Genomic DNA, 14,515 nt, shown 5'->3' on the forward strand with positions numbered 1-14,515 from the left:
TTGTGTTTTACATTTAAGTATCAACAATCCTGTTGCCTCTAATATTGGGTTTATACTATCAGATTTTCTTATTTGTGACTATTGCAAAAGTGAAGCTTTTGAAATTTTCCCATGTGATGCATTTCATATGTGAATTCTTTGTTTCTTACAATTTATGGATTTTACTAGCTGTGCACCATGTTCTCTAAGACACTTTAGGACAATTGGTTTTAACAATTAGTTTAAATTTAGATAAAAAGTATTAGATTCCCCTTAACCCCAGTTTGCTGCACAAAGAATATGCAGAACGTAAGGTTGCAGTGCAGTAGTTTAATGAATATTTCCTTATTCAGTGTGTGGATATCTAATTGTGACTCTAAGCCTGCTGTAGGCCACAAAGAACTTTATTAAACGAAAAGAGTAGAAGTTAGTTGTATTTTCCTTCCTGTTACTTATCAGTAACTTAAATTCATATAGTGTCCATACTCAGATTTTTTTTCCATCAATTTAAGCCATCAGTCAAAATCAGCATGGATGACTAACATATGAAAGTGTAATACACAGTTGGGTAGGAATGGTTCTGTCATTTCTATTTTATTCCATGAATACAAAGTATAAAATTAATTTCTGAAATCTGATTTGCTGGTAACTAGAATGTTGTTTGCTAGTGCATATTTATTTTTTGAATATTAATAATAATGTTCACATACAAAGCAAGGACAAGATAAAATTGTTTCTGCTGTAATTCATTATCATCAAGAATATAGTCAGAGTTTTGATTTTTCTTTGTCTTAACCAATTAAAAAAGAGCTGATTATGCTGTTCATTTGAATATACATTCTCTGAAGCAGTCAACTTTTAACGTATCCAAATTCAGGCAGTGGGATTATTAAAATATACAGTATTATGCCATATGAATATAGTTATTGTTTCTTAATCAGTTTTGTCATGTATATATAAAAAAGGCGAACAGTGGGGAGTAATGAAAGGCATCTGGACTTAGAAGTCCAGAACTGAGTGACTGAAACAATGTAAAAATGTCAAAGCTCTGTTTAATCTTGTATGCAATTGATTCAGTCTCTTTCAGATGATTCACTTGGAAATTCAAAGAAAAAGTCCAGCGTTCTTGAGAAACTGGGACAGCCCAGGAAAAAAGAAAAGAAGAAAAAGGATTCAGTGCCCTGGTGGTTATCTGAGGAAGACTCGGATGATGGTGGTAAATTTAAAGTTTTGCAATGTTTTGGCCACAGGGGGTCAGGCTAGTCTTTCTCATACTGTATGTTAGGCCTGGTTTGAGATTAAGCTGGTGCCACTCAAGTGTTTCAGAGTGCTACAGTGAAAGTTTGTAAAGCATAAAAGTCAAATAGAATTGTATTTTTTAATGGTTCATATTCAAGCTGTATGCAAGCTATCTGCTAGGTTTTTTCTGCAGCTTTTGAATTAATAAATCTTGTAAAAATAAGCATATTATAAATAAATAGTTAGAAAATATAACTGACGAACTTGCAGAAATCTGGTATATGTGTTTTGTAGCCAACCTGTTCTTTATACTGACTTTTTATAGCTTTCTGTTTTCAAAACTGTAGTGGGAAAAGGCCAGTTTCTATAAACATATGCTAACTGCAGCATTTGTAGTAAGTTGGAAAAGCACAAAGAAAGAAAAACTTTTTAACACCAGCTGAATCCAAGATGTATGTCTTCAGTATTCTCAGCATTTCCCTTGCCAATAACTGTGGCTCAAGGCAAAATGGGCTGTGATGACATGATTGCTGGTTCAGTATTGACATGGTCATATAGTTCTGGAAGAAAATATATAATTGTTAGCAAGCTTTCCACCTCTATTTTTTTAATTTCTACATTGCCTTCTTGTTGGGTAGTAAAACTGTTGTAGTGAGTTAACACTGGATGTTTGCCTCTTCTTCTTGTAGTAATTGCTGGTTTCTTAATTTTCATGATTCATATTAATTGCAAGTGGATCTTAACAGAAAGTTACAAAAATCAGTTTTTTCATCTGACAGAGTTAAAATACTGCTGGTAATCTCAAATTTTAAGACTAGCTGTCGGTGTTGTTTTAGTGAGGAGTCAAATCCCAGTCAGCAGTTGTGCCATTTAGGCTTAATCCTAATAGGTGGTACCTGGTCTTCGTGGTACCACCTATTGCTACCACCACTTCTTTGTCTTGGCTTTTTAAGATGTTTATATAAACTCAGATGGATTGGAGAAAGTTCTTATCAGGTGTTATGAGATATGATGATTTCCTTACAGCTTTTCAAATAATGTAAGTATGAAGTGTTCTTGCTGGGCAATGTGAGAATTAAGAGGTTACCATGACCTCATTTTTCTACACACTATCAAAGAAAATTCTGATTATTTCAGAAGCTCAGCATGTTTCTGGGATGCTTAAGGCAATCCAACTTTGATACTTTTTATGGTAGAAAACACACTGGAATAGGTTCCTAAAGGGCAGGGTAATTATAAGTTTTAGAGAACAGTGCTTGTGTGGATTAAGTAAAATTCAAAACAGTCACAAGAAACAATGAGATTATATTGACATGTTCCATCCAAACAATTTCCACCACTGTAATTTTTAAAATTAAGAATATCTTATCAGTTGTCTGGGTTAACTAGAGGTAAAGCTATTAGAACTGGAACAAACTTGATGTACAGTTTACTGATGTGTAAATATCTGGTAAACTTTACAAGGTATTCCTTCAGAATAGCTTCTCATTTAACAGAAAAACATTCAGAAGGTGAGCCTACCCAGTTTTGCCAGTATGGAATCAATTTACATGCAAAAGAAGCTAGCTTGTTCATATTAATGAACAGTTGATGTTCATGAATATGTTGATGAGGGGCTGGTTTGTGGGGGTTTTTTGGAAGGAGTTGAAAGTAATCTGTGTGTAATGCATTTCAACTCCAAGATCCAACATCTTGGCAGCTGGACTTAACAAAGCTGAGACTATAGGAGTGAACGCCAAATGTGCCAGATCCATGCATAGAATTCTTCCCTGAGCACCATTTTTACCAGGCAGATTATTAGTTTTATTTCATTTGCTGCTCTGTCACCGCTCTTGTGTGGAATACCGCACTCATGGAGCATATGCAATATGCCATATCTCACCTGCTACTTTACTACTGCCAAGCAGAGTGGTCTTTAATTCCTGCTAGAGAGCTTTCCTCTTTCTGTCTTGGCAAGAAAGTAGTGACTCTGTGGCATGAAGTGTATCTCCTGGTTGTGCTGTCCCATGAGGAAAGGGATATATTTGTCACACTGGACACTTGTAAATGGTAGCAGTTGTAAAATGTGTGCTATGATGAATGCCTTTCTGCAAGGTAGTGTCTAGTTGTAGGGCAGTTAACTTAGAGTCAAAAGAGAGCCATTTGCAGAGACCACCTTGGCCACCTTTGGGCTAAATTGAGTTTTCCTCTGCAGTTTTATGTGGCTATAATTTTACTTCATGTAGATGTATTTGTGGTGGTCTAAAATGGCAGGTTGAGTGACTATAAGGAATTCAGGTGTGGATAGTCTTCCAGAACTGCTCATGTTTTCCTCTGTTTGCCTTGTGTGCTTCTAAGTACTTTGTCAAATACCATTTTGCCATGTCTAATATTCTCAGGGTGTATGTTGTGTGGTGTGTTGCTCAGACCTATTAGAAGTGGATGATGGCACAGCAATTTTGTGATGTAAGTTACTGCACTAAATGACTGAAAAGATCATGATTTAGACTCGTAGTTCTCTGTAAGATTATATGTAAACATCTCCTAAGTGGCACAATAATTTATTATGGGAGAAAATAATAACACTGCTGTGATGCTAACTACATGTAAATAAGCTGAATTTAATTTCTGTAAAGTGTAATGTCAGCATGCTTCAAAAATTATTGGAAACCCTTGTGTGTCCTTCTAGGCTTGAAGCTTTCTGTTGGCTGCAGATAGGACATAGTAGACTGTCAGCTAATAGAATTAATATTTTTCAAGTTGTTTTATCATCATGAATCAAACTTATATAAATGCTTAAATCTTACCTTCACTCACAGTGTGGCACTGCATTCATTACAAATGCATGCTCCATATGTATAAGTTGATGCTTTTGGATGTGACTGTTAAGAGATAATATTATCTGAAGGAAGCCTGGATAATTAGCTTGTGTAATACACCAAGCTGATATGTTGCATGTAGTTTGAGGTTTTGATTTTGAGTTACTTCATTATCTTTATATTGTGCTTTCTTGAAAGACCAAAAGGAGAAGATTAAATATGTGCTCTATACTTACTTGTTGTCTGGTTTTGTTGTTTTTTTTCCCAAGGCATCTTGTTACAGAAATGCCAGGAAATAGGTAGAGAGTTAAACTAATAGCCTGTTTAGCTGTTTAGCTGAGAAGTATAAAGTACATTTTAAAATAACTTCATGAGTTATTCTAGGCACGTTTAAACTGTTTGTTCTTCATCTTTAAACTGAAATGTGCAAATTATGATTCAAGACACTGTCTTCCATATTGTACAGGTTGGAGACCTAAGTGATGCCCTTTCTACTTGCTTTTGTCATTTAAATTATAAAAAGAAATTGGATACTAAGAATTCCTGTCCTGTCTTGCTTGCATGTCTGTTCCTGCTTTTTGTCTTTTCAAGATTTTCAAATAAAATTTGTTAAAGTGAGAAAAGAGAAGAAACTGACAGAAAGCCATGCCGGAGTAGTGGAAAATACTGAACAAAAGAGTCCCCATTCAGATTTCCAGTCTGGTATTTGATTAAATATGTTTTGATACATTTATTCAGTATCAACTTTGTATTATTTGTGTGTTTCCTGTAGAAAATCCTTAGCAAACTGTCCATTTGACCAAGTTGTCACATACTTCTTTTATCATTTTCAGAAGAAATTAATAATTGTGTGAATTTTTGCTCAGTTAGCATCATATATCACTACATGTAGTGATGTCATAGGACAGACAGTACTTAATGTCAGCCTGGGGAAAAGAGGAAATAACTTCAAATCTGAACAAAAAGTTCTCACCTGTACTAAGCATGTCTTTAGTAAATATAAAGTTTGTTACACTTCCTGCATTTCATACACAAGAAATATTAATATTCATTGTTCTACTTGTTTAATTTCAAAGATAGCAGTCAGATAAGCATTTTACTTATTTTCTGTTGATGTGGTTCTTTTCCCTTTGCTGACAACTGTGGTGATTTGTTCATGCTGCCCAGGAATGGAAACAGCAGTTGGTATAAATTAAAAACTTTAATTGTTTAATCTGCAGGATTATTTCAGTCAGTGTAACTTTAGATTCAGCATTTTATTGGGTCATTTTGTTATCTGAAAAGAAACTCCAGCAAATAAGTAGGAATTATAGTATTGATCCATTAAATACTTCTGTATAAAAGACAATATCAATTAACTTTTCCTGATTTAAGCATGGCATTGGTGTTAAATTCAAGCAGATCAGTAGTGTTTTGGAGAGCTATGACAATGAAATATTTGGCACTTGGTCTTTGGATCGTGTTAATGATGTAGTTTGTAGACTATAGAAGGTCTCCTGTGTTAGTTTTCTAGAGTCTATGTGCAGTCTAGAAAATATATGTATATGTTTTCATAAACCTCATTTGCATAGAATAGCTGTAAAGCATCTCAATCTGGGAGATAAATACTAAAAATTAATTTATTTCTCAAATTAGGATTAATGTTTGAAATATGAGCAATAGAAGGACCTCTGTAGTTATTTCAAATTATTGTTTTAAAAGGTATTGTTTTGAAAGGTATCAAATTATTGTTTTAAAAGGTATCTGTGTTTTCATTATTTATAGTAGATGGTATGCTGAAAACACTTCTAGTTTCCCAGTAAGTGTGGGAGAATACAGATCTAGAGAAGCAGTGCCTTCCTAGTGAGCTTACACATCAGTTGAGGGAATAAAGGAACTATGCATTGTATCAGAATGAATACCATTTCTCTCCTTGCTCTACTAGCTTCCTGTAGTTATCTTGGATGTTTGAACTATGTTGAGTTTTGGTCACATATCCCTATACTCCTGTTCTAAATAGCAGAAGTATTTGGCTTGATGTCCTAGACTACTCAGTCTTGGGTCAAGGTGAACTCAAAAGACCATAACTAAGAGTTTTGTCAGGATTATTCAATTTTGAAGCCTCTTCCACTGTGACAATTTTGAGATGGCAAAATCTAACACAGACAATCTGGCTAACCTAAGGTATATGAAGGCTGTGGTGTAGCTGTCATATAAGAGTCCAGTGGAGGCCACTGAGGTGGTTAGAGGGGTGGAGGATGTTTTATATGAGGAAAGGCTGAGAGAATTTGGTTTGTTAAGCCCAGAAAAGAGAATACTTCAGGGTGACCTAACTGTGCCCTTGCAGTACATGAAAGGACCCTGCAAGAAAGATGGGTAGAGACTATTGACAAGAGCATGTAGTGACAGGACAAGGGAGATGGTATTACACTAAAAGAGAGTAGCTTTAAATTAGGTATTAGGAGGAAGTTCTTTGCTGTGAAGGTGATGAGGCACTGAATGGGTTGCTCAGAGAAGCTGTGGATGTCCTATCCCTGGAAGTGTTCGAGGCCAGGTTGGATGGGTCTCTGAGCAATCTGGTCTAGTGAAAGGTATCTCTACCCATGGCAGGGCATTGAAACTGGATGATCTTTAAGGTCCTTTCCAACCCAAACCATTTTATGATTCTTTGATCATGAGATCAGTTTTCAGCATGGATACTGTTATCAAAAACTTAATTCTGGTAGCATGAATGGAAGACATTAGTTGTATTTGCTGCTGAGCAAGTCCCCACAAGGGTTTGAGCAAACAAATGCAGTTATTATATCTGACAGTGATAAAGACAGTAGTAATTTATATTTATGTACCTATGTTTTCACACTTTTCTTTGAACCAGTCTACATGCTTTCTTTCAAACCTCATAGTAAAAACCTTTTACTGTTGCAGTAGTTTTACTAGTTTTCTTTGTTTTCAGGTCATTTATTGAGCTCCTACAACAGTGTAATTGAATACAAAGTATACATGGATAAAGAATTTTTTTAAAATACGGATGGAGAAAAATAGTTCTATTTCCAGAAGTTATAAATATTAACTTTAGGTTTTACTTACAGATAGAAAATTAAGAGGTAATTCAGTGTAAAGAAACTGAACTGTATTACTTTTTCAGAAGTGTCACTGTGAAGTCTCACATCTCATTCTTCTCTTTATTCCCTGTCCTCTATGCATTAAAATTTATAATGTTTATGTACACTTAGAAGTAGTTCCCTCAAAATCTTCCAGTGCATCTCGCAGCAAGGCTTTGTCTAAATCCAAAACATTGGAAAAATTTCATAAGGACAAGAAAGATTCATACTTAAACAAAGAAGAAGGAGCCCTCACTTCTGACAGTCCAGACAATTCTGAGGGTAACAAATTTACTGTATTTCATATTGTATTAAAAAGGAAAAATGACTCAATTCTGACAGTCTTGGTCAGATTAGGAAAAAAAGAAGTTACTTTTTGAAATAGATGTTTCTCATTATCAGTTTGAGTCCTTTGTATTTATGTTTTTAATTGTTTCTATGCAAGTATGGTAGTTACAAATATTCTTCAAAGTGAAACTCAGGTTCTTATTTTAATTTCAAGTAGCTGTACTTTAAAAAAGAATACCATATATAATTAGCCTTACAAAATGTTGCTTAGAAACATAGAGATAGCAAAATCTTTGGCATTCAAGATAACTACCTAAGATGCTTCTAAGAGAAGTAACAAATAACCACTCCACAAAAACAAATGGCTCTTGCTAGCTTCACTGACATCCGTGGGACTGTTCAAACAGCCAAAAACACAATGAATAGACTGTTAAATCCTTGTGAGTTGATATTTTCTCCAAGTTTGATAGGTTTCTCAGAGTTCAGATTGTGTAGGGTGAGAGAAAACAAATATTATTCCCTTCACTAGCAGTGAGGAGGGGGTGTGGGTGTTGGGAGTGGCTAAGTTGCAAAGTTTAATGGCTGCAGATAAGGTATTTGATTTTCAGATTATTAAGGAAGGTGATTTTTAAAAAAAAACCTCTGATTTGACTCAAACCTTGACTAGCAAAATACTTTAAAATTACTAGATGGTTTACATAAACCCCATGAAACCTTCAAGATCAATGTACATCTGCTGAGAAATTTCACTGGATATGAGATGATTTAAATTAAAAAACCACAGGAGAATGTTTTCCTTAAGCTTTTGTTTCATTACACATTCTAATTGATTTTTTTACTGTTGTATAATCCCTTTGCCTTTCTTGCAAATCACTACATAGGAGGTCAGTTGCAGTTAGCATTTGATTCTGCTAATATATTCTCATTCCAAAACAGGGTGTTGGAGGTGTGGTGAGGTTATGGCTAATCTAAAGCTCTACAAAAAACTTGTGACCCAGCTGCAAACAGACTCCTATTTCCTGTCTTGATAACTAGAATAGAGTGCCATCTGAATAAAGTACTTTAAATTACTGCATTTGGCTACCTGAGAAATGGGCTATTTCTAGATTTTTTTACTTCTGTTCAGCACTGTGAGCTTTCCGTTTTCTACTTTTCAGTATAGCAATATGTAGTTATTTAGGCATTAACTTTTTATACATGTGGAGCTTGACCTTTAAACAATGATTCTGACATTTATTTGTTGCATTCAAGGCAAGTTGTCAGAGCTCTGTATTGAGGACAGAGCTGAGGTTAGATACAGGAATGTGGATTTCCAAGATGTGGAGTCTTATGCACTTAACCTCCCAATAAGACATGCAAGGGGACTGTCATTAAAATCAAGAAAATAAACCTATTCTACTTTTTAAAAAGGAGGCTCTTGCAGTCAGAATGAATGTCCTGAGGGCTGCCCAATAGGGAGGGAAAAGGTGTTGGGACTCCTACTTTCCCACCTTCCCTCACCCTGAATAATTTTCAGTTCCAAAGGGAAAAGATTCTCCATTGTCATGATATAGGCAAGTATGGCATTTTTAAATGGGACTTGTATGGGCCCGTGTAGAAAACAGAGCAAGATCCCAGAGCTGAAGCACTTGGTCAGGACATGGAAGATTGATTTAGTGTTACTGATGTGTGGATCTCCTCCAGTCTCCTGCAGCAGGAAATGAGCTGTTGTCAGTGTCTTCACCCCTTCTGGTGTGTTCAGTACAAGGACACAGCTACATCTCAACATCTTGTGGACAGGCAGGACGAAAAATTCTGGGTGCTACCAACTGACGATTCATGTTGGAAAAAACAGACTTAGTTTCTCTTCCCTTTTGTGAGGACTGTTAAATAATTTAATGTGTCATTTGATAAAATGCTTAAGCAGCTTTTATCCTATCCCTTCTCCAATGAGAACTTATTTAGAATCTAAGTATAAATGTGTGTGCTTTGCAGGCAGGCAGAAGGGGGTTTTTGAATTAACACTGTCCTGCAATATCTGGCTTTTAGTCTTCCATAAAGAAGTAGATATGCCAGTGTTCTGCCTGAGAGCCAGCAAAGAGTTGTTAAGGTGATATTGAACTCTCACAACAGTGAAATTGCAATTAGGAGAGAGCAACTACAAGTTGTAGTTACATCAATTTATAAAATGGCAGAATTGGGTGTTCATTAATGACTTTAGAGACTTTGATTACTATTTTTTTCCTTATAGCCTTTAAGCAACAAATGAAATGTAGCTGCTAAACCAATGGCTTAGCAAGTTTAAAAATCTGCGGTGATCTAAGGTAGTAAATCAAATAAAATTAACTGGGTTTTACGAAAAAATGTCAATTTCTGTATCAGGTCTGTATGTGAAATTGTCTTTCCTGAGTAATATTATGGTAACTCAGTTTTTGCATTTGACACGTGCTGAACTTTAGGTATGTGTGCAAATACGAAGGATAGGAAGATAATGTTTATAATAGCTTAATTAATTAAACAAGATTTACATATAGAATCAGTGGAAATTAGGTGAATGCGACTCATGAGTCTGCATATCTTTGCAATTGCAATGCAAGATTAAAACTTGTAGTTCTGGAAGGAGACTAGAAGACTGATGTGTCATACAAGTAGCTTTTAGATGGTAGTCAAGAATATTGCAACTTTTTTCCTAGGAATGCTTGAAGCCAATGGAAACTTTGTCAAGGTGCGGAACACTTCACAGCCTGTGGGAGAAAGTAATGAAGATATGGATGTGGAAAAGATGCAGTTTCAGAAAAGTAGTGGAGATGCTGTCTCTCTGAGTAGAGACAGTCTGGAAACAAATGGTGAGAACTGAGAGCACAACAATTTCATCAAATTAACTAGATCCAAATAAGTTGCTATTAAAAGCAGTTTACCTTAATTCATTTCAAGATGGATTCTTCACTTTATCTGCTGTGAACTAAAATCTCCTAGTACTAGTTGGTGATGATTTGATACCATTAATACTTTATGAGTCTGTCTGTGGTTGTTGTTAACTATTATGCCTGTTCTGTGTGGACAGACACAGTTTATTCTCTTTTTTGAAATTTAGATTCAGTTTTAGCTTCTGGGCCTAATCAAAGTATTGTAGGAGTTGGATTGGATACCTTGGAAGAACAAGAAGAAAAAGAGATCTTTGCCAAGCTTGAACAAGAAGCTTCCTCTACTATTGATTATTCAAGATTAAATAAAGAGCTGGATTCCAACAATTCTGTCATACTAGCACCATTTGTACGGTAATTTAGAGGGAAGAAAAGTTGTGGATGGTATTAGTGGGCACATGTGGATTGGATATAGCCACTGAGATTTTGTTGGATGATATCCTGTATATAATTTCAATCCATTTTTTGTTTGTTTATTGGTGTGGTTTAGGTTTTTTTTCTTTAAGACAAGGACAGAAAATGAGCTCAGTAATAAAAGTGAGAGAATGACTTAGTGATGAGTGGATGTAGCTCCACAGTCTTGTGCATAACTCAGTAGTAACAACTCAACATTCATAATTGTAAGGAATAACTAAATGAAGAGGTAACAACTGATAATAAGAAGGAAATAGATCAGGAAAGATTCTGTGTCACTTTAAACATAATATTACAAATTAACTAGAGGAAATATACTTAATCTTCATAGACTAGGGCAATTCTATTTATAATCAGTTACATGAAACTAAGTTCAAACATTCTGAGAGAAATGGATGAAGGAAGTTCATATACAGAATTCAGAGGCAACGTCTGACGTGAAAACAATTGGAGAGGCAGAATTCTGGAGAGCTTTAGATAAGGACAAAACTTCTGTTTTATGGGAAAAGGGAAAGAAAGGAGAGGTGGACAGTTTTAAAATTTATTTTGTTAATCCAGAATGACAGGGTCAGAACAGGAGGCAAACCTTGATGATAAAAATATTTTTAGAGAAGTTAATGTAGATGTCAAAGAGAATGCAGAAAGGGAGTAGTTTTAAGAGTTAGATTGAGAATTTTAGCTGGGAAATACTTTATTTTAATAAATGCTGACACTTAAAACTTTTCTTACCTTTGATTTGATTTGTTGGACAAACTACAGTTTTTTCTTTTATTACTAATTGTAAGAAGTTTCAGAGTGTAGAGTTCCAAGAAAAAAAGTATATTTAATTACTATCCAAAAAGATATTAGAATTTTCATTTTATTTCTCAGAAATGAAAATGCTGAAAAAGAAGAAACTGCACATGAAGAGAAATCTGGTAAGACAATATTTTATTTTACCTGTAGTTCTTACATCAGTCTTTTAGACTGTTGTTGCATTATGACTCTGCAGCTGCTATTCATACAGAGGGGTTAATGGGATTACTTTTGCTTCTGTGCTTTTTCTTTTCTTAAGTGGATTTTTAGTCTATTGTGAACCAAAAGATAAAAAAAGGGAAAAAAAGTAGTAATAATCCAGCATCAGTCATAAATGAAAAAAAACCTCTCTTGTTGAAATTTTAGTTACTCCAGTGTCTTAACTGTCATCTGTATTTTTGCGCCATCTTCACATACCTGAATTTAATCTCTGTAATCTGCAGTATTACTGCTAATCTGATTTCCTCATAAATTTTCCACGCTACATTTCTTGCTTATTTGTCTTTCACTTGTGATATCTCTTTATTTTATGCTTCATTGCTATCATATGAACATTGTGTGTATTCATGTAAATTAATGTATTGTATTTTCAAATTTATATATTCATCTGAATTTTTGAGAGGTCCTGTTGTCAGGATTGAATTTCCCAAGCATAAAGAGGATGTATTTGTAAACCATAAACACATAAACAACACATGATGATCTAGTGTTTTGCAAGAGTTCTAGGTTTAAGTGTTTCAAATAATGCAGACACTGGAGCTTCTAACCATAGGAGCTGAGTGGGAGAGATACAGCAAAAGAGAACTGAAATTTGTGAAAGTGTCTAGGTAACTGAAGGAAAAACCATTGGCTTGTAAAGGTGCAAAGTTCATTCTCTGACACACTTGGGTTTAAAGAGTGCTTACTCTTGAGAGGGGCTTTTGGCCCACCAAAGCAGGTCATAAGAAGCCAGATTACAGATTCTGAGCCTCAAAAGTGCTGGAGTTGTCAAAGTGAATGTACAGAGTACTTTATCTACAGGATTGGAATTGCATCATTTCATCTGTAAGTGAGAGAGAGTAGTTGAATAAAAGGGGTCAGTTCAAGTACACCTTGAGGAGACAAAGCATATCTGACCACAAGGCAAGCTTCCTTTGAATTTAGAGATATTATGTGTGACTTTCACTGTAGTTTTAGTACCACACTCAGTTTTGGAAATTTTCTGTTGCCTTTGTAAAAGGAGTATCATTAGCAGTAGCTGTTCTTAGATGACATATTGGGGAAAAGGAAATAGCTGTCCCTTACTGCTTTATCTTCCTTGAGTATTCATTCTATTTGACATTTATTTTTACTTTTTTAGGTAGCTACAGTGAAGATTTTGAAGAAGAAACAGATCCTAATCCTGCCCTTAAAACTGAGGGAGATCAGGTGAATCAAAACACCATGTCAGAAGTTGATTTAAGTCCTCAAGAACAGGTATAGCTTGCTAAATGTTTCTATTACTTGCAGGAATTTAAAAAGCTCTGCAATATGTAACTAATATAGTAAATCTTTATATAATACATACTGTGTGAAATAGTATAGTGGCTCTTAGACTATATCTTTCTATTAAGGATATGCACTTTTTTGTGATAAATCATAGAAGGGGTTAAGTTCTTCACAGGGTTTCCTGCTTACTCCTCTTTTGAGTTAAGAAATGAGGATGGAAGTGCACAAATGATGAGCTCAGATGGAAACTCAGCCTCAGAATTGGTAGTGCTTAATCTCTCGGAACTTTTGAGGTGCAAGTGACACAGACTACTGGAAGTAATTCTGTAAAGAGAAGCCCTTTGGACAGAGGACCCAAAAATCTTCACTGTATGAGCTGTGAGGTCATTGCTGTCCCCTGGCTTGGTCAGGTCTTTTGATGTGTAGCACATGTGGTTGGTGCACACACATGCATCGCTGGAGCACACACTAAGATTTGGGTTTTTTTCAAAATAAGTCTATAGAGCATCATGTATTCTTCACTAGGTAAACTTATTTGTTTTTTTGTTCTTTTAAAATAAATTTTTAGAGTGGTATTTCTCATAAATGTTTAAAAAGTTAGAATGGAGCTATAAATAATGTGATTATTGCTACTTAACTTTAGTTTCTCAATTTGCAATAAAAGAAAACCAAGAGGGTGCAAAAATGCTCCTCTGCATTGATTTCTAATCACTTGATAAAAGTTTATAGTGTACATGATGTTGAGAACTTGATGACATTCTAAGGAGGGTTTTAGAAAAGTGTATATTACTGGAGAATGAATAACTGCTTAGTTCTTAATTCTAAAAATTGTTTTTAGGTATTGGACCAACTTCTAAAGTTTGTCCAATTTTTTCCCCCTGATATTCGAAAAGTAATTGTTTGGGTTTTTTATTTTTTTGTTAGGAAGAAGCAAACACTGGCTTGCTGGCTAAAGGTAAAATACAAACTTTGATTAGTGGAAGAAGATTAAATGTAACGTTTTGAAATTTGCTTACTTGTTTTTTACTATTTTGATATTTTTCACCTTGTGTTCTACTGAAAATATGTTGAATTGAAATAGTTAAAAATAATCTACATATTAACACTTCAAGGTGATCATTAATGTATTTTTATATTTATTATACCCACTCAGAACTCAGATTTGTAATCAGAGTTCATTGGTTTTCCACTAATGGCAATAAAATAATCTACATAGTATTTTTTGTATGCCTAAGACATAAAGCTCTGGTATACTTCTAATTCCAGTGTGGCAAAATATAAATAAGAGGATTTGTGTTTTCTTTAACATTTATCTTCTTAGTTGAATTCCTTGATTCACAAGATTCTACTGTAGAGCTTCAGAAGGCCATTGAAACATCAGATGTAGCTCCAGGCGAACATGATCAGCCTGAAGAAGTCAGTGCAGTTGAAATGAATGAAGCAGGTAAGGGGTGCTTTAAAAAAAGAAGAAAAATGAAAAAAACCACCACAGAACAAAACTCAAACCCTAAAATCTTCCTTTATTAAAATAGGCGACTCCAGTGTCTTCACT

The 14,515-nt window shown here is 34.8% G+C and overlaps 1 protein-coding gene across 6 annotated transcripts in view; it reads left to right on the top strand.

The window, feature by feature from the left end:
- The window catches only part of CEP162 (centrosomal protein 162), a 44,308-nt gene that overhangs the window by 5,448 nt on the left and 24,345 nt on the right, over positions 1-14,515 (top strand). For 5 of the 6 annotated variants that reach the window (XM_021545976.2, XM_021545949.2, XM_021545939.3 and 2 more), the window contains exons 4-11: positions 1,057-1,195; positions 7,229-7,378; positions 10,057-10,209; positions 10,458-10,641; positions 11,572-11,618; positions 12,836-12,951; positions 13,888-13,918; positions 14,285-14,407. In XM_021545976.2, coding sequence (XP_021401651.2) covers positions 1,057-1,195; positions 7,229-7,378; positions 10,057-10,209; positions 10,458-10,641; positions 11,572-11,618; positions 12,836-12,951; positions 13,888-13,918; positions 14,285-14,407 — 943 coding nt within the window. The remainder of the gene's footprint in view (positions 1-1,056; positions 1,196-7,228; positions 7,379-10,056; positions 10,210-10,457; positions 10,642-11,571; positions 11,619-12,835; positions 12,952-13,887; positions 13,919-14,284; positions 14,408-14,515) is intronic. The other variant, XM_021545984.3, reaches the window with a different exon arrangement.

This window comes from Lonchura striata, chromosome 3 (assembly GCF_046129695.1).
Source record: "Lonchura striata isolate bLonStr1 chromosome 3, bLonStr1.mat, whole genome shotgun sequence".
NCBI classification, from domain to species: domain Eukaryota; kingdom Metazoa; phylum Chordata; class Aves; order Passeriformes; family Estrildidae; genus Lonchura; species Lonchura striata.